The following is a 17,813-nucleotide window of genomic DNA, read 5'->3' as shown; positions in this document are numbered from 1 at the left end:
GCTCACCCAGCTTGCAGGCACGTGTGCACCCCGGGTCTGGCTGAGCCTTTTGGCTCCCTAGGTGCAGTGGGTCTGTGCGCACTTGTTGCCATGCAGCCCCAGTCCTGGAGCATGATGTGAGCGGCTCGGCCCCTTCCTCCTGTCCGAAGCAGAACATGACCTCCCGGGGGAGGGCGCGGGATGAGGACTTGCAGATTCCTGTGCCCATCCTGCTCCAGAGGTTAGAGAGAATCCATTTCCTGACACCTTGGTAGGATCCACCAGGACACATGTTCGCTTGACCCCAGGATCACACCCAAGAAGCCTGGAATGTTCTATATCATGCCCTCCTAACAATGCAGAGGACTTGACTTGAACGGTGATGCCAGGCACTGAGCTCTGGTCTCCGCTTCACCCAGACAACCCTGTGTCGCCCTCCATACCCCCTGTGTGCCTGGCTGACCTGGGAACAAGCCGTGTCTGGTCTCGCACTCACACCTGAGCATTGTAGGTTTGTAACTCAGTCACCCGCGTGCACCACGAGCTGCCTGCTCAAGCCCGGCCAGGCGCGCTGCGGTGGACACAGAGGTCAGTTGTTCTCAGTCTTCTGGCTTGCAGGCCAGGGCGTGGGCAGTGCCTCCAGCAGGCCGTGTGCACCCAGGCGCCACTGGGCCTGACGCGTGCGTGCTGGTCTCGCAGCACACACACATCGCCCACCCCCTCCACGTCTGGATCGGCTCTTGTGTTTCCCTCTTGTTCCTGCAGCTGCCTCTCTAAGTCACGTCCGCAAACTAACATCGGGGGGCAGAGGCAGAGCAAAGAGGGGAACAGGAGTCTCTGGGTGTTGCCCGTGGCTGGAGAGATGTCAGGACGCCTAACAGGTCTGGGAATGATCTGCAGAGAGAACCCTCTGGTACTCCCTCCCGTGCCTAGGGCTGCATTTCTCTTCGACATCCTGTCAGCGTTCACGTCGAGCCACAGACGGGAGGAACGAGGCCTCGGGAGCCGGGCCGGGTGTCTAGGAGGCCAGGCAAGGGCCCCCCCCGGGCGGGTCCTGGGGTAGGGGTAGGAAGTAGACGCAGAATGGCACCTTGGAGATGTCCACGGGGACAAGGACAACAGGCTGCTACCGGCCCGGGAGGGGGGCGCTGCTGGGCTGGGCGAGGCAGAGCTGGTCAGGGTGACCCGAGCGACGCCCCCGCCCTGGAGAGCAGGAAGGAGGCCGGCTGCGGCCCCCAAGCTGGGGCGCGCCCCCGTCAGTGTCGGCTGCACGTCACTCCCGCGTCCTCGGCGTGTCCGCAGTTCGATACCCCCCATTTGGAGAAGCTGCAGCGGAAGATGGTGTCCTCTGTGCCCTTGCAGGCGACGTCATCCATCCAGATCCTCCCGGTGCCTGTGGAGACAAGTCACGGAGGGTCTCAGCAGGAGGGCGGGGCGCTCTGCCGCGTTGGCCCTTGGCCAGGCTGTCAGGCCTTCTTGGCCATTCTCGAATCTAGAGCTTCCCACCTGCCTCCTCCCCGCCACCGAGACCTCACTGCGGTTCTCTAGGCTCAGTTTCTCCACTGCAGAATAGTAACTGCTGGGGCGATCGCAGCCTCTCCCGAGTGTCTCCTGTGCGATCTTCCTCGGTCCTCTGGCGCTAATAAACCCATCTTACGGGTGGGAAAACCGAGGCTCAGAAAGCATTCGGTGCAAGTTGCTCACTTGTAAGTGGGCAGATTCTGAACTCAGGCCCAAGTCCAGCCATCTGCCAGGCCCGCACTTTATACGTGACACTGCACGGCTTTGAGCTGTGATGTCTTGTGACGTTTGTTTGATGAGAGTCAGGCAGGCCTAAGCAGATGGACAGTGTCAGGCAGATTTTGGGTTGTCCCTGTGCCCCTGTTGTCCCTGTGCACAGGCAGGCCAGTGCCAGCATTACCTCCCATCTCCTGAGGCTGAGAGCAGATGGTCCCATGCTACAAGCCCAAACCTGTGCCTTGGAAGGCCAGCCCTGGGACTCAGCAGCGTTCCCAGACAGGTGATGATCCGCAGGCTTGTGCTGGGCCGCGGTAGGCAGGTCCGTGATGCGGTCAGAGGGACCTCGGCACCGCCCGCGGCCTGGGGAGGCGCCCCGCTCCCCGTGACTCCCTGTGCTGCGTGGCCCTTGCCTCGCGGTGCAAAACCCGCACCCGTCCGCCTCCCTGTCTGCAGGGAACACGTGCAGACCAGGTTTGCTCACCTCCATGCCCCATGCAGCCTAGTCTGGCCCTCAGCTGTCTAGAAAGTGCTCAGGAAAGGGGCTTGGGGGACATGGACCTTCTGCCAGGGAAACTTCCTGTACCATCTGCAGGAAGAAGGGCTTGAACGCCTCAAAAGGAAAGCAACCCAACTGGTGAAGGCTTTGGAAATGTTGCCATCTGAGGACAAGATGCAGTAGCTGGAGCTGCTCACCTGAAGATGAACGGGGCATTGGCACGGGGCCGGGGGGCCCGTGGGGGGTGAGTGAAGCAGGTGCACGCATGGAGTTGCAGAGCATGCCAAGGACAGACAAATTCGTAATAAAAGGTGACCTAACTGCTCCTCCCCAGAGAAGGTGGTGTGTGGATTTGGGTCTTTAAGCCAAAAGCCTGAGCTGAAACGGCATTCTCAGGCATCTGTGCGCCTCACAGCAGAGAGAAAAAGGGACTGGCCTAAGTGGGAGGGGTCCAGACTGGACCCTGAGACCAGTGTGAGGTGGAGGGGGCATCTGACCAGCAGGCAGGAAAAGAGAGGAAGCCGAGGCAAGGAGAGGGGGTGGCCCAGTCATGGGCCATGTCCACAGGTGGCCGGGGGACAGCGAGTGGCCGTGGCAGGGGGTGCCGGAGCGGGGCCTGGTGACAGGAGGCGGGTGGCCATGAGGGGTCTCAGGAAGGAGGCCAGTGCTGGGGAGCCGGGGCTCTCCCTCCCAGCGCCTTACCTTGCCCGAACCGCGCCGTGCGGTACACCTGCTCCGCGCCGCGGAAGCCCAGCATGCGGCAGGCCACGTCGCCGTCCTTCTTGTCCCAGCCGTCGTCACACACGGTGCCCCAGCGCCGGTCGTGGTACACCTCCACGCGGCCCTCGTGCGGGCCCGAGCCGTTCACCAGCCGGATCAGCATGGCCTCCATGCCACCTGCGGGGCAGCCTGGGGTCACTGGTGCCCTGGACACAGTGGGCAGAGGCTCTCCCCCAGCGCAGGAAAGAGGGGGGGGGGGTTGCAGCCAAGGCCACACTGGCAGAGTCATGGCGACACCGTGATTTCTTCTCCCCACCTTTTACCTTTTGCTTTCTTTTTTTCAAGTATTATTTATGCATATAAGAACTGGGGTGCAGGCCAGAGGGAGGTAAGAGGATTCACCAGAGACAGAGCAGGAAGCAGACCAGGAGGATCTACTGAAACCCACTGCCGGCGGTTGGGGGGGGCGCAGCAGGGAGACAGGGGAGGTCTGCTGCGCCATGTGGGGCAGCTCCCTGGGTACCTGCGCCTCGGCACTTGTCCCCAACTCTCACATCCAGGGCTTCTCCCCATAAAGGAGGAGCATGGTTATTGGCCCGTGGGGTTGGCAGATGCTGCCTGCCCCCAGGGCATCAAATGATTGTGACAGTTGTCACCCCCCGGAGCCACCCAGATGGCACTTTCCTTCAAATGCTGTCTCACAGGACGTGGCCCTAGTTATGACTTTTTGCCTCCTTTCCCCCACGGACGGACGGGCTCTGCGGGTGCCTCCCTTGGGAACATGCAGGCTGAGGGGTGATCTGATTATGGAGCAAACAGCCCCATCCAGGCAGCCAGGCAGCCCAAGGGGCAGGCCCTAAAGGCCTCTCCGGCCTCCTCTACCCTGAAGCTGCAGGGCGGAGGCAGGCAGACCCTTCCCAGGCCTGACGATGATGTCCCTGCAGGAACTCTCTTGGGGATCTCCGGATGACTCCACAGGACCCCCTCTCTGGTCTGACGAGGACGTCAGTGACTGTTAAGAGGTTTGGGTTTCTGTGGGCAGAGGGTTTAAACTCTGCTTTTTCCCAGCAGTTTCGGCCTCAGGGCAAAGCTTTCTCACCAAGCGACCAACCCACCAACCGCGCTAGGAAACATTCACACCCACAGCTGTGTCAGCCCCCACATAATCAGAAGCGGTGCCTGAGAGGCGGCCTGGCCTGGTTTGTGAGCCCCCTGCCTGCCCCCAAAACACTTCCTGTAAGTCCAGGGAGCTTCTTCCTCAGATGCCCACGCAGCGTGGCCCCGGGGCCATGCGGGGCCCCAGGAGATGGAGGAGGCGGCCCTCTCCGCACACGCGAGGGGAGAGGGAGGTGGACTCCTGACCGCTCCAGACTCAAGAGCCCGGGGCCAGCCCAGCAGTGGGGGGACGAAGGGGCACAGAGGTGAGGGCCCTCAGGTTTTCTTGACTACGTGGACCCCCTAACAGCTTCCCCGTCTTGACCGGCAGGCCCGGACAGCCTTGTCTGCCTCCCACCTCAGCAGCCCTGGCTCCTCCTTCCTGAGCTCCACGCCTGCCCACCTTCCCCCGTGGGCACTGCTCCCCGTTCCGAAGGAGAGCCCCGGGAGGGGGAATCTCCCACCTTTTCTCCCATTACTGGGGCCCTGCCCCGCAGACGGCAGCCCGCCTGGCCTGTGGCCGCGGTGGCGAGTTGGGGACGGCGGCCACAGCACCTGCTCTGCGGGAGGAGCCTGCCGACCTCCGCGTGTTCTGAACAGGGACATTCAAAGTAGTTGGTCCCTCCCCAAACCTGAAGGCCAGTGGGGGTTTTTCTAAGTGGAGCATTTGCCCCAGTCTCTAGCCCACCGAGTCTTGTACCCCCTGCACCCCTGCTCCCCCATGGCAGGGGTGCCCCGATGCTCACGGGCCAGACCTCTGCTTCTCTGTTGCCATGGCCCCAGATGGGGCAGAGGGCCTCCCCTGTAGACAGGGAAGCGCCAGAGAAGAGCTCCTGAGGTCAAACCCAGACCAGCACTTTGCCTTGCTGGGGGGCCCTAGGGAGACAGCTGATGTGGGGTCCCAGGGCAGGGGCCGGCGAAGGGCCAGCTGCTTCCCCACCAGGCTCTCCGGAGCATCTGTGGCCCTCATGGCTGCTTGGGCCCGACCACGAAGCCGCCCCCTCATTCCCTGACCTGCCACCACCCAGGCCGCGCCTGGGGCCACCCTCCTGCCGCGGGACCCCAGATCTCCCCCAGTCCTGACCCACTGTAAAGAGGGGGTGCTGAGGTGCAGCCGGGGTTGGAGAAGAACAAGGCATGGTGTCCCAAGAGGAAGCTTTGCCTTTGGGCGGGAGAGGGGGAGCCTTAGAACAAGCTCCCCCGCGCAGATGCAGACCTGGCCCTGGCCCAGCACTAGCCTCTTTCAGGAAGTCGCCACGCGGCCGGTTGTCACGCGCTGCATCACGGGCGCCCCTTGTGACGCCCACCCCTGGCCGGCCAGCACCTCACGCGGCGAGTAAGGAGCTCGCGCGTCTTACTGAGGCCGGTCGAGGGCCCATAGCCTGAGCAAGGCTGGCGCCTCGGCTTCTTGTGTGCCAGAGCAAGCTGCCGGCTGGACAAAGGAGCTCAACCCGCATCGGCCTTAAGGTCCTCTGCTCTCCCCAGGCGCAGCTCCTGGCCCCTCAGCACATCAGGGCCTGGGGGGCCTCCGCGCAGCCCGCTCTGCTGCCAGCAGCTCCTGCTCGCTCCTGCAAGTTGGAGGCGACTTGTCAGGCGAGGCAGCTCCGGGGCAGTCCTGAGCGTGTGCTGGGGCGAGTCCACGCTGGGGCCCCCGGCTCAGAGCTTCCTGCGTATACATGTGGGGATGCCCCTCTCAGGACAATGGGCTTTGCGCTTGTTGCCTTGTAAGTACAGATGGAGGAAAGCAAGGGAACCCCAGACAGGGTCTCCGGTGCCCCCCAGAGCCGCACGGCTCTGAACCCCTGTGCCCAGAGCTGGGTGGGGTCCTGGAGTTGGCCTTGAGTCTCCTCTCCCGCTCGCAACGGAGTCTCTCTCCACCCCTGCCTCTGGCGAGGGCTCCGGCTCTGGGAGCCCAGCAGGGAGGGGGTGTCTGGGCAGCTCCAATGTTTCTCATCCAGGGGTCCCCTCCTGATTTCACTCCAGCTGCTTCCGGTCTCGTGGCTGTAACTGGGACTAGGTGGGTGGACCAGCGCCCTCTTTCTCCAGCATCTGGGGAATGCGCAGGCCGGGGGGGGGCCTCCAGGGCAGCCTCGTGGCAAATATGACCAACTCAGAACCAGCTTCCGGGCTGGGGCTGCTTTCGAACTACCTGCTTCCTGAGGGCCACACCTGCCTCAGAGCACCCCCAAGTGCAACAAAGCGACATTCGGGGGCTATGCCAGAGAGGCGGCGAGTCCAGGAGGACAGTGACGCGAGAGAAGGTGCGCTCAGCTCCCACCCCCTGCCCGGCACTGTGCAAAGGGCCTCCCGGGGCAGCTTCTCACTTTTTCCTCCATGAATTTCTGATGATGGCCCAGAGAAGTCGAGTTATTTGCCCAGAGTCACACAGCTGCTGCGAGGTGTCCAGGGACAAGAGCAAAGGTCTTTCATCCTCAAACCACAGAGCCCAAGACAAGCAGCTCCCCGCGGCCGTCCCGGCATGGGAGTGCCTTCCCCCACCCCCACCCCTCGCAGTCGCGGGGATCAGTGTCTCTTGTGGGAAGGGGAAACATCTTGGGCTTGAAGCAGTGGTTCCCTGTCCTGGGCTGCAGGTGACCTGGGGAGCTTTTTCGGGTACCACTGCAGGGCTGGGGGCTGGGGATTGTCTTCCCACACTTCACCGGGGCCGAGACACGAAGCCACATGGGACAGATGCAGGGACACCTGGGCTGCACACCTGACCAGCTGTCAGGCCGGGCAGGAGGACACGAAGACTTCTGTAGGGTAAAGAAAATATCAGGCTTTTCTGCCCTCCCGCCATCAGGATAGATGATGGATCCTTGTCCTGAATGCATGCCTGATGGCGGCACCTGGAGCAGGGCGTGGGCCTAGGTAGATGGGATTCACCTGGGCTGAGACTGGGCTTTTTAAGGGCGGCGTCACGGGGACGCCAGCAGCAGCAGCAGAAGCCCAAAGAGAAGAGGCAGAAGCAGGGAACGCCAGAAAGCCCAGATAAAGTGAAGATTTGCTGGGGGCTGGGAGGACTGCCAGCCTCCCGGCCCCCCAGCACCCCTGCCTGCCACGTGCCTGGTGAACCCCAATAAAAAACCTGCAAAAAACCACTGAGGACTCTGACTCCTCCTTTACCCGGTCTGCATGGGATCAGAAAACCTGCGCTGTGTCCTGTCCTGACTTTACAACTTCACTCCTCTAGAAGGGGCTCCCTGCCCTGCGGGGTCTCGATGAGAGCTGACCCCACCTCTCTTGTGCCCGCAGCATTGAGCTGGGGGTGGGGGCGCGACGGGCACCTGGCACCTCATTGCTTCCCTTGTGGGCTGAGAGCCTGGCGGGTCCAGTGTTCACCAAATGAGCCAGCGAGGAGTGAGTGGGTGGCTGGACGGGGTCCATAGCCCTGAGGGGGCCTGTAAGGTAAGGTGAAAGTATCCGGCTTTTCTGCCCTCCCGCCATCAGGATAGATGAGGGAACCCTGCGGTCCTGAATGCATGCCTGATGGCGGCACCTGGGGTAGGGCGTGGGCCTAGGTAGATGGGACTCACCTGGGCTGAGACTGGGCTTTTAAGGGCGGCGTCGTGGGGACGCCAGCAGAAGCAGAAGCAGAAGCAACAGAACAAAACTACCAGAGAGAGAGAACCACAAAAGAGTAGAGAACAAGGCCAGGAGAAAACTCCGGAGAGCCCAGATAGAGTGAAGACTCGCTGGGGGCTGGGCGGCCTGCCAGCCTCCGGCCCCCCAGCACCCCTGCCTGCCGTGTGCCTGGTGAACCCCAATAAAAGCCTGAAAAGCAGCTGAGGGCTCCAGGACGCCTCCTTTACCCTGTCTGCTGGATCAGAAAACCTGCCCTGTGCCCCTTCCTGCCCCCTACGGGGCCCTAGAACAGCCCAGAACCTGCTGGGCAGTGTCTCAGCAGGGCCCTAGGGGCCAGGGAACCGCTTCTAAAGGAGAGGAGACGGGGAATGCACAACACGAAGCATGGGGCTCTGGGGTTTGTTTATCCTGCTTCCCTGCGGCCAGAGCAAAACAAGCCGGAGGGAGGGAGGTGGAGGGGAACAGAAATAAACAGGCGGCGGGGAGAGCAGCCTCTGACGCTGCAGCTGCGGAGCAGAGCCGGGATAATGCAGACCAGCTGCCCGCTCCGGAAGTCGAACTTTCCTTCTGTAAAGAAAGAGCTCCCCGTGCTCCTGAGGGGGGGCGGTGGGCTCCCCCTTTCTAGACATGACACCTCCCTTTGCCCTGACATCCATGGGAAATGGGGCACATGTGGGAAGGACAGGAGCCATCCCACAAGCGGAAGAAGGACTTCCCGGCCAGCGCTCCTGGAGGGCAGCGCTCTGACAACGCGGCCTGGCCTGGGGGCGCTGCTCCTAAAATGCTATTTCCTAGTGGTGTTTTGCTCTTCCTTGAATCTAGTCCCTCATGCCTCTTCAAAGCACGCTTGCTAGATGCTCTCACTAGTCTTTGCAGCCCTTGGGGGGGTGGGGTGGGGGCTGCACCCCCTGCATAGGTGGGGAAGCTGAAACTCAAGGGGAGGGACTTTCTCCAGGTGACGTGGTGAAGCGGCCACCCCCGGTGTCCGGCGCTGCTGCTGCTGCGGCGCCAGTACCGCATCTCGCATTGGGGGCCATGGGTGCTGCGGCTTTGCTGGGGACTCCGCTTTGGTGGCCACGGGTGCTGCGGCTTTGCTGGGGACTCCGCTGTGCTTGGCACTCCGGATTCCGTCCTTTTGGGTTGGGGCGCGTTCAGTCTGCGTCTTGGTGGAGCTGTTCACCGAAGCACCTGGGAATGGCCGAAACAGACATGGCACGGCCGTGGTGTGATGGAAGGTCCACAGAGGGGCGAGTTTGTCACCATCCGCTGGGCACGGCGACTCTGCACGTCCTTTGGCAGCCGGCGCTGTGCCTTGGCTGCTGTTTCTTCGGTGCCCTGCTCACTCCTGGCTGCAAGAGCGTGTGTCCCATCAGAGTAACTGAGGCGCGGTCCCTGCCTGGCCCCGAACCAGAGGCTCTCCCGGGGCAGTGGGCGGACGTGGCTCCCTCCAGAGGCGCCAGTGTCACACCTGCATCTTAGTGACTTACTGAGCGGGAGGTTGAGTCCTGCGTGTGGCTTTTGCTCCTGTGCTTCTCAGCGGGCAGGGAGGTCACCGAGTGTCGCCAGGCCTTGGGAAGAAATGCTGCAGAGCGGGGAGAAATTTGGTGGCGCAGACTCCCGCTGGGTCCCACGATAGCCTGAGGTGGAGCGCCCTGCAGGAGGCCCTGGTGCACACGAGGCGCCCTTCTGAGGCTGTGCAGACCCGCCGCCTTTACCGCAGGATCTCACACCGGGACGAGGAGCCCTTCCCCAGGTCCGGCTGGAGACTCCATCTGATGCTCGCCCGCCTCACATCCCGGGAGACAGGAGCAGCCTCGAGCTCCGTGGCCTTGGGCATGTCATTGAACCCCCCAGAGTACTTTCCTCACCTGCTGAAGGGGCTGACAATGCATCTTAGAGACTTTCTTAGAGAACTTCTCACGCTGTGTGAGCTCAGTGATGGTGGGGGGGGTTGGTGTTGGGGGGTGGATCTCAGTAAATAGTGTTATTTACTGTTCCCCTGAGGATCAAGGTGGGGGTGCGAGGCACTGTGTCGAGCGCTCCCCTGGCATTGGAGTCAGGGAGGCAACCAGCCAAGACCCACCGACCTCAGCACCCAGGACCTCCCGGGGCGTCTGCAGGCCTCGCCTCCTCGCTCATCTCTCTGCCATCAGAATTCGACCACAGCGCTCCTTAGAAGAGAGTTTGAAGTCCATTGCCAGGGAAGCAACTCTTCTAGATAACTGGCTCCAAGTGCACCCGGAGGGCGTTTCCATCTTCAAAAGACAGCGAGGTTCACGCAGTGGCCACGAGCGCTGAGCCAGATCCGTCCCAGATGCAGCGGGACCTCCCGGGTGTGATCTGCAGGGCCTTCTTCCAGCCTCACCCCCAGGGGCAGAGGACAGTGTGTGGGGTCACGGGGATTTAGGACAATTCCGAAGTTTGTTTGAATTGCTCTCTGAGTAAACAGCTAAACCATCGCTGGTTTTAATGCACGTCTCAACTTCAAGTGTTCTTGTATAAAACCCACATCAAAGACCCACAATTCAGCTCTTCTGTGGTTCGGGGTGTTGTTTGTGTAGAAATCTCTTGTTCACCTTCGGCCTGAGGTTTTATTACTGGAAGTTTTCTTGCAAGGCAAATCACAGAAACCGCTGCGTGTTTGCCAGGGAATCAGGAAGGGCAGCTGTGGGGGAGCTGCTGCCAGGCCCCCCTTGGGAAGGACAGACACGCGTCAGCCGAGATGGGCAGTGCGAGCACGGAAGGCCTCCACACTCACCGTAAGATGGCCAAATGCTCGGGCACCAGCGGAAACCTCCCCTCAAGCCCGCAGCCACCCCCTAGACGGACAGCCAAAGAAGCAAGCCTGCCCAGGCGCCACTTACTCCCGACCCAAGCTGTGGACACTCGCTGCCCAGCTGGGCCTCGGTCAGCACACACAGCGGCCCCTGGGCCACATGGGTTGGAGCTGTGCAGGCCACTCAGGAAGATTTCCTCTCTGAGGTTCTGCATTCATGGATTCGACCTCTGATGCCGTGGGTTGAACCTGGGGATATGGGGTTCCTGGGGAGAGCCTGCAGCACTGGAGGGGCTTGGTGTCTGAGGGGGTGGCCTTGGAGCCAGTGCCCTGTGGCTACCGGGGCATGGCTGTAGTTAACTTCAGGGAGAGAGTCAGAAATTGAGGATTTTTAACTGTGGGGGAAATGAGTACCCCTCAGCCCCGCTTCTTAGGGTCCACACTGTATCTGGAATACCAGGCTGGGGTGTCCTGTTCGTGACCTCTTAGCTGCTCTCTAAAGCACCTCGGGGGTTTCTCCCGTTCCGCCTGTTACGAGATATGAAGGCAGCCCATCCGCGGGGCTCCCCAGGTACGCGGGGCTGAGCGTGGACTCTGGGCCAGACAGAGCTGCCTGGGACCTGGCTGTGCCCCAGGGGAGCACCGGCGACCTCGGGTTCCTCCTCTTCTACCCCCAGGGTTCCCACATCATCTCCACAGGTGGTGCCTCCTCAGAGTCACACAGGACCCGGCTTCCTCATGGTACGGGCCGGCGTGGTCAGCCGTGTCGTAGCAGCGGCGAACTCTTCCTAGGGTGTGCTTGGCCTCCAAGTCGCAGCGTGGCTGGGATGTTAACGCCATAGTCACAGCTGAGACACAACCGTGTAAGGCGATGCGCCTTCAGTGAAAAATAGTCGGATGAGCCGCGAGGCTGTCCCCACGGGGCATGCGGACGAGGGTCTGCGGGAAGGCCCCGCTGCTCCGCCTCTCCAGACTGGGCCTCGCTGACCCCGCGCCACCTCACCCCGAGCAGACGCCGCCGGGCCCCAGCGCAGCCACAAGGCGGGGTGGGAGGAAGGGGCTTCACGGACCCCGAAGACTGTTGCAGCCTTGTCCAGAGCAGAGACAGGAGTGCTTGGAAACCGCCTCCCTCGTTTGCTTTGCGCTTGCACCACACACTGGGGCACCCGCTATCCCTTTCACACCCCCTCCCCTTACTCTTGAAAGCTCATGCAGACGTTAAACACTCTTCACGTTTTCTGAGGTGGCACCGATGCCCATCAGCACGCGCCGGCTGAGAACTCCCCTGGGCGCCGTCTGTGTCCACGGGAAACCAAGCGGAGGGACGTTCTTTAAACAGCCCGAAACTGTATCCTGCTTCGCATTCATGCTGGGGGACTGCAACTCAACCAAGTCCACGTCCCGCCCCTCGCTGCGAAAGTAGAATTTATTTTTCCTGCAGATGAGCTTCTGGCAGGGACGAGCACATCTTTCCCACTCGAGCTGTGTGTCTGTACCTTTCTTGTCCTCTGGCCAAGACTCCCTCCAAACCAAAAATTTAACGGAATGACTGATGTCACCCTGGCCTGGGAAAGAAACAAAGCAAAACCCAACAGCAGGCCCTGGCCTTCCCGTGGCACCGAGGTCAGGGGGTCCCGATTCTCAGATGGGGCCGCGCCGGCTGCAGCCGGGACCAGGGCTCTCTCCGCTCTGCGCTGGTGCCGGGCAGTGAGTTGGTGGGGCGGCCTCGGGGGTGAATCCGAAGCCCCGTCTGACTCGACAGTCCTAAGACTCCCACCCCGACGTGGGCAATCCACCGCAAGATTTTATTCTGAAAAAAACATTGTAATTGCGCTCTTCAAAGGGAACCCCTCCTGCCAGTGACCTGGAAGGGGAGCTGGTTTTCCTTGTCAGTCCCTCTAATGTGGTAACATCCCCACCTGCTGGATCGTCAGGCTTTTGCCTCTGGGTGCCTGATTGGGAGGCGCAGGTCAGGGGCCCTGGCTCAGGCAAGAGCTGGGTTGCCAAGAAAGCTTGGGGGATGCTCCTCCCCCACAGTATTAGTTTTAGAGAAGAGTAGAGCTGGGGTGCTGAGAACCCCTTCTTCCTAGCTATTAGCGCCTCCAGTGAATGACTAAGAACCCCCACCCAGAGGCACTCAGCTGTGGTCATGATTACCACACTTTCCAGAAAGATGATCCCCGCCTCTGCCCTCCAGGCTGGTCTCGGGGATCCAGTTAAAGCCCCTGGGACCTGAGTGCCTTGGAAACTACCAGGGAGTGTGAACACAGCAGGGTGGGTGGGGTTTGAGGCAGGCCAGGGTGGGGGCCACCACGTGGGACAGACAGATGTCAGCTCCCCTCAGTCTTGGGCCCTTAAAGCCCCATCTCCAGGCCAGGGACTCACTAGGGGTCGCGAGCCCACCCCACCCGTCAGGGCCGCAGCCCCAGGTTCTCATTCCAGAATTAGCCTGATGACTTGGCGATCAGCTCCCCACTCCTGGCTTCCAGAAACGGGGAGCTGGGTGGGTGGCCTCCTGGATTAGCGTCCGGCCATGCCTCCTGTCCAGGGAGCCACCTGCCCTGTAGCCCACCTTCCACCTCCCTCCCCGCCGCGGTACTGCAGGGTCCCATGGGCGGGCAGGAAGGAAAAGACCAGAGCTTGGTGCAAGGGCTGGCCTGGGCCCCGGCTCCAGCGAGGGAGCAGCCTCCAGTGAGGGAGTAGCCTCTCAGGGCAGGAAAGAACGCCCTGGGCCCCCAAAGCGGGTGTGCGGTGCTGATGTCAGCCTCCTGCAGTGTGTCCACAGACTCTGGGGCCAAGTGGATTAGACGTCCTTCCCCCATGCTCCCCGCCCAGGCTTGGGGGGCGGCTTGAGGCTCAGTGGCCTCCCTTCCCACCCTCCACCCCTGTCTGGCCTCGGGTGCGGAGCCCAGCCCGCTGGGTCTGCAGAATCCAGGCAAAGGTGACGAAGCATCCTCGGGATTCGCGGTGACTGACAGCCGATTTAGCACTGACCTCGGCCAGCGTCCCCCTGGCGTGTGGGCAGCAGTTCTGGTCACTCCCAAAGGTCATCTTTCCACAGCTCCTCCCTTCCAGTCCCATCGGGAGTTATTTACTTCGGACAGCTAAATACCACGGTCCTCGGCTACCTTGGCAGCCTCTGTCCGGAGGCAGGCGCCGCGCAGAGCCGGAGACAGCAGCCGGGACGCGGTACCGAGCCCAGCCCACAAGATAGATGTGACTTGGCCCTGCCGCGGAGGCCCAGATCATTTCCAGACCCCTCTGGCTCCCCGGCTCCGCCCTGGCTCCCTGCAGGCCCACCAGACCTCCGCTAGCCGGACACTCCCAGTGACGCCCTGGCCGGCTCCGCAGCGGGGCTGGGGGTGCTCGGAAGACCAGGAGACACATCCAAGGCTCTGTGGATGGCATCGCCTCGGGAAGGTGCCCGGCGCGCCCCAGGCAAGCCCAGGCACATTTGTCCTCAGATACCGCCCTCCCTGTAGAGTGACAAAGTCCTCGATGCTTCATCACTGTCCAGAGAAAGGCACGGGCAGAGGAAGCAGGAGCCAGGTCAAGGGCCAGGGGCTTGGGAAAGCCTTTTCAGGAGTGAGGGCTGATGTCCTTGTCCAGTGGGGCGGAAGGGTCCCTGTGGAGACTTCCTGAACCCCAAGATCAGCCTCAGGGAGGTGCCTGCTCCGGGTCTGGTGTGTGACTCTGCAGTGGCATCGGTCACTGTGTGTCCACAGGGCGACCTGAGCCCGGGTCCTCGTTCCCTGCCTGTCTTCCCAGAGAGCCCAGGCTGGGGCACACGGAGACCTGCCCCCCTCACCTGCCTGGCAGAGCCCAGGCCTGCTGCGGTGCTGAGACCCAGCCAGGGGCTCTTCACTGAACTTTGCCAGGAGGCTCGTCCTCAACAAGCCCCTCCACGTAGCCCTTTGGGGGTGGGGCAGGACACCCTAGAAGAGTGCCCTACACTGGCTCCCTCATCAAGGTTTTAGAAGGGTGTCAGAAAGACACCCGTCCTGGGTCCCACCAATGAGGTCTCGCCTCACCTTTCAACCAGTGACAAAGGAGGGAACAAAGTGGGGGTCAGCCTTGCTTCGGCACCTCCCCCAGGCGGGCACCCAGGAAGCCGTGCAGGGTAACATCTGAGCTGAATTTCAGCGCGCACCTGCCATGGGGTTGCCAAGTCCAGGTGAGGCGGGTATCACATGGAACCTCAATGCCAACACCCCTGAGCCCTGACCGGCTCCTTGCGCCCTGACGTGTGCTCAGCGTGGACGCTCATGCAATTCTCCCCGTGACCCTGGGAGGTCATCTCCCCCCTGCATGGAGGGGACACAGACACCCCGGAGCTGGGAGCGGGGCAGGGGGAGGTGCGGGGAGCCTGACCCGTTGCCTCCGAATCCCCACACTGGCCACTGCCCCCGGAACCACGTCAGGACACAGGCCCTGCGCTGCCCCGGCGGAGCCCTGAGGCACGTCTGTACGGAGGCGTCTCCAGGAAAGAGGGAGGAACCCTGTTTCCTGCCTCACCGGATGGGTGGGGCCGAGCAGCCAGGTGAAGCTGTGCAACACGGAAGCAGGGGGCTCAGGGAGATAAAGGGGGCCCTCTTGTTTCTGCAGTCTGGCTTCAGGCCTCAGCGACCCTGCATTAGGCTGACCCTGTTGGGCTGGGCATTGGCCCACGAGGGGATGGGGATTTGGGGGAGTTTGCTTAGACATGAATGTCCTCACCTCTCTCCCCGTCTCTGCTCACTCCTGCTCAGGGTCCTTCACACCACGTCTTTGCCGTGTGCGCATGGCTGGCCACACCCCTTTCGAGCACGCGAGTCTGGGGGCCCCTCGGTGCTCCTCGGTCACATGCGAACACTCTGACACTGCAAGCCCAGCCCGTGGCTCTAGCTTCTGGACCCCCCAAATTTGGGGGGCTATACCTGAGCCAACACAGAATCCCCCGACCCCAACAGAATTGTCTTACTGGCATCTCCTGGCCGATCTCCTCGCTCTCCTTTCTCTCCTTTCAGACCTCGGTCACCTGAAAGGGAGGAACAAATAAGGCCTGGGGTGAGCAAAATGTTATCCACTGGTGACGTTTTACCCCAAGACCAGAGAAGCCCTGGCAGGACCTAGCAGCTCTGCGGGCATGGCAGGTGGGACGCGGGCAACTTTAGCCAGTTGTGGTGCCGTTGCCATCATCACCCCGGGTGGGAGCGGGGCCCGGCTGGGGTTTCCTTCGCTCCCAAGTGAAGCAGCCAGCAGCAGTGACGGCATGGCTGAAGGAGGCGGTGGTGCTTAGGAGGAAGCCAAACCAAGACATTAAATAGTCCAGTTATATGTCCACTTCCAAGGCTGCTCTCATGGGGTAGGGAGGGGGTCTTCAGTGACACAGGGAGAGGCACAGGGGACTGCATGTGAGTGAGTTAATCAGGCTTTTTACTCCATGAGCGCCTCTGTGGCTATCACCTGCGGCCTTGATCATGTTCATGCAGAAGGCGCTTGGGAATATGGGCACTGGGCAAGCGTGTCTGATTGTGGGCACTTGGAGCATGTGTGTGTGTGTGTGTGTGTGTGTGTGTGCATAAGTGTGAACACCTGAGCCTAAAGGTGGGGCTAAAAGCCGTGGCAGTGACCGGAACAAGAGGGCAAGGAATGTGACGCTAGAAGAGAGAGAACACTCAAGAGCCCAGAGCAAGGACAGCATAAAGATTCACCGGGGGCTGGGAAGCTGGCAAGCCTCCTGGTTCCCTGGCCCCATGCCCACCCTGAGCCTGGTTGCCCCACAACAGAGATGTACACGTCAGGTGGATGTACCACTGAGGAGGCTACAAAGCACGAGGGGGAGCGTCGGGTAAATGTGGTTGGTCAGGCTTTTACACCATTGGCCTCTGTGGCTGTCACCTGCAGCCTCGATCTTATTAACGTAGAAGGCGCGTGGGTGGGGGCACAAGTGCCTCATGACAGGCACCTGAGCCTGGGTGTGTGCGAACGTGCAAGCATGCACACCTGTGCCTAGGAGGGAGGGGATAAAAGGGCAATGTCAGCCTGGGAAGGCGGCTCAAGTTGCTGTCTCCCCGCTGGCTGGTTTCCCTGCTGACCACTGAAACCTATGAAGATGACGCCAAAGGCTCCAAAATTCTTCAAATTGCTAGAACCAACGTGAACCTACTAGGCCTGGGATGGTTATAAAACGGGAGTTTCTAGGGAATTGTGGAGCCGCCTTGCCAGGATATGGTTAAAAGAAGAGAGGTCTTCTCCCAGCCAGCATCTCACTCTCCAAAGAAGTAAGAAGCTTCTGACATCACTCAAGACCCATTAACGGGACTGGGGGATTCTCTTCCAAGTAACCCCAGACAGATAACTGCAAATCAAAAGCCCATGACATATTGTCTGATGAAAAAGCATGCCAGCAAGTTCCAGGGGAGAATGATTTGAGTGATCCAAATTTTGGAAAAACAAGGCAAGCATCTATGTAATGTGAATGCGCCTGGAGAAAAGTCTGGCAGGACTTGCTCCAAAGTGTGTACGGCGGTTACTCTAAGAGCTGAACCGACCGAAGGACAGGGGAGTCACTTTTTATCTTACCCTTTATAGATTGCTGTATTAATTTCTTAAACATATGCTGCTTTTGCAATCTTTTAAAATCAGTTTTTTAAAGATGTGAATCATAAAATGAAGGGAAATCTCGTCTGTTTAATCACCAGCCAGAAAGTAAAGGTTCCCAGTGATTCGAGATGAAGAGACCATCCTGGACAGGTGGGAATGATTAAGAGAATTTGTGTTTTCACTGAAGAGTGAGGAAGCGGAGCCCAGAGAAAAAGCACCAGGTTTTCTGGTCTCCTGCAAAGATAGAAGATCTGGACCCCTTTGAAAGAAGCATGGAAGGCAGAGACTGTCTACAAAGCAGATCCCCCTGACAATGAGCACATGATGGTCTGTAGGGGAAAAAGCAGAAGAAACACTGGCTGCTGATGTGTGTCTGAGGCTGAACAACAGTTGTAAATGCTGGGGGATGGAGGGAATCTGTACGCGGGGTGGGGTGGGGTGGGGTGGGTCTCCGTGGCTGCTCTGAGGTTGGTGATTACCTTTGAACCCACGCATGCCCATCGGGCCTGTGGCACCCAGTTTCCCGTCATCACCCTTAGGGCCGGGTAGTCCTGGGGTTCCTCTCTCGCCTGGCAGACCTGGGGAGACACGAGGCAGGGTGGCATATCAGACTCAGGACTAGAAGGTCTGAGAGGTTCTGCGTGACCTTCAAGGTCTCAGCAATCGACCTCATCGCACATCCTCCCTCTTGTAGTTTCCAGATTCTTCTCAGTTGATTTAAAGACATAAAAACAGGGCCACCCTGGCGCAAGGGGTAAAAGACTCAACTTATGAAGC

At 60.7% G+C, this 17,813-nt stretch overlaps 1 protein-coding gene across 4 annotated transcripts in view; it reads right to left on the bottom strand.

The window, feature by feature from the left end:
• Positions 1-1,235: 1,235 nt before the first annotated feature.
• SCARA5 (scavenger receptor class A member 5) overlaps positions 1,236-17,813 on the bottom strand; it is a gene marked incomplete at both ends in the record, with an annotated part of 53,311 nt that continues 36,733 nt past the window's right edge. For 3 of the 4 annotated variants that reach the window (XM_084231363.1, XM_084231365.1, XM_084231364.1), the window contains 4 exons: positions 1,236-1,372; positions 2,918-3,112; positions 15,412-15,468; positions 17,516-17,614. In XM_084231363.1, the coding sequence (XP_084087489.1) occupies positions 1,236-1,372; positions 2,918-3,112; positions 15,412-15,468; positions 17,516-17,614 (488 nt within the window). Of the gene's footprint in view, positions 1,373-2,917; positions 3,125-15,411; positions 15,469-17,515; positions 17,615-17,813 lie in introns of all 4 variants that reach the window. The other variant, XM_084231362.1, reaches the window with a different exon arrangement.

Source organism: Talpa europaea, assembly GCF_964194135.1.
Source record: "Talpa europaea genome assembly, chromosome: 4".
In the NCBI taxonomy this organism is placed as follows: domain Eukaryota; kingdom Metazoa; phylum Chordata; class Mammalia; order Eulipotyphla; family Talpidae; genus Talpa; species Talpa europaea.
Note: the sequence above shows the minus strand (reverse complement) of the source record. Positions and strands in the feature narration are given on the sequence as shown.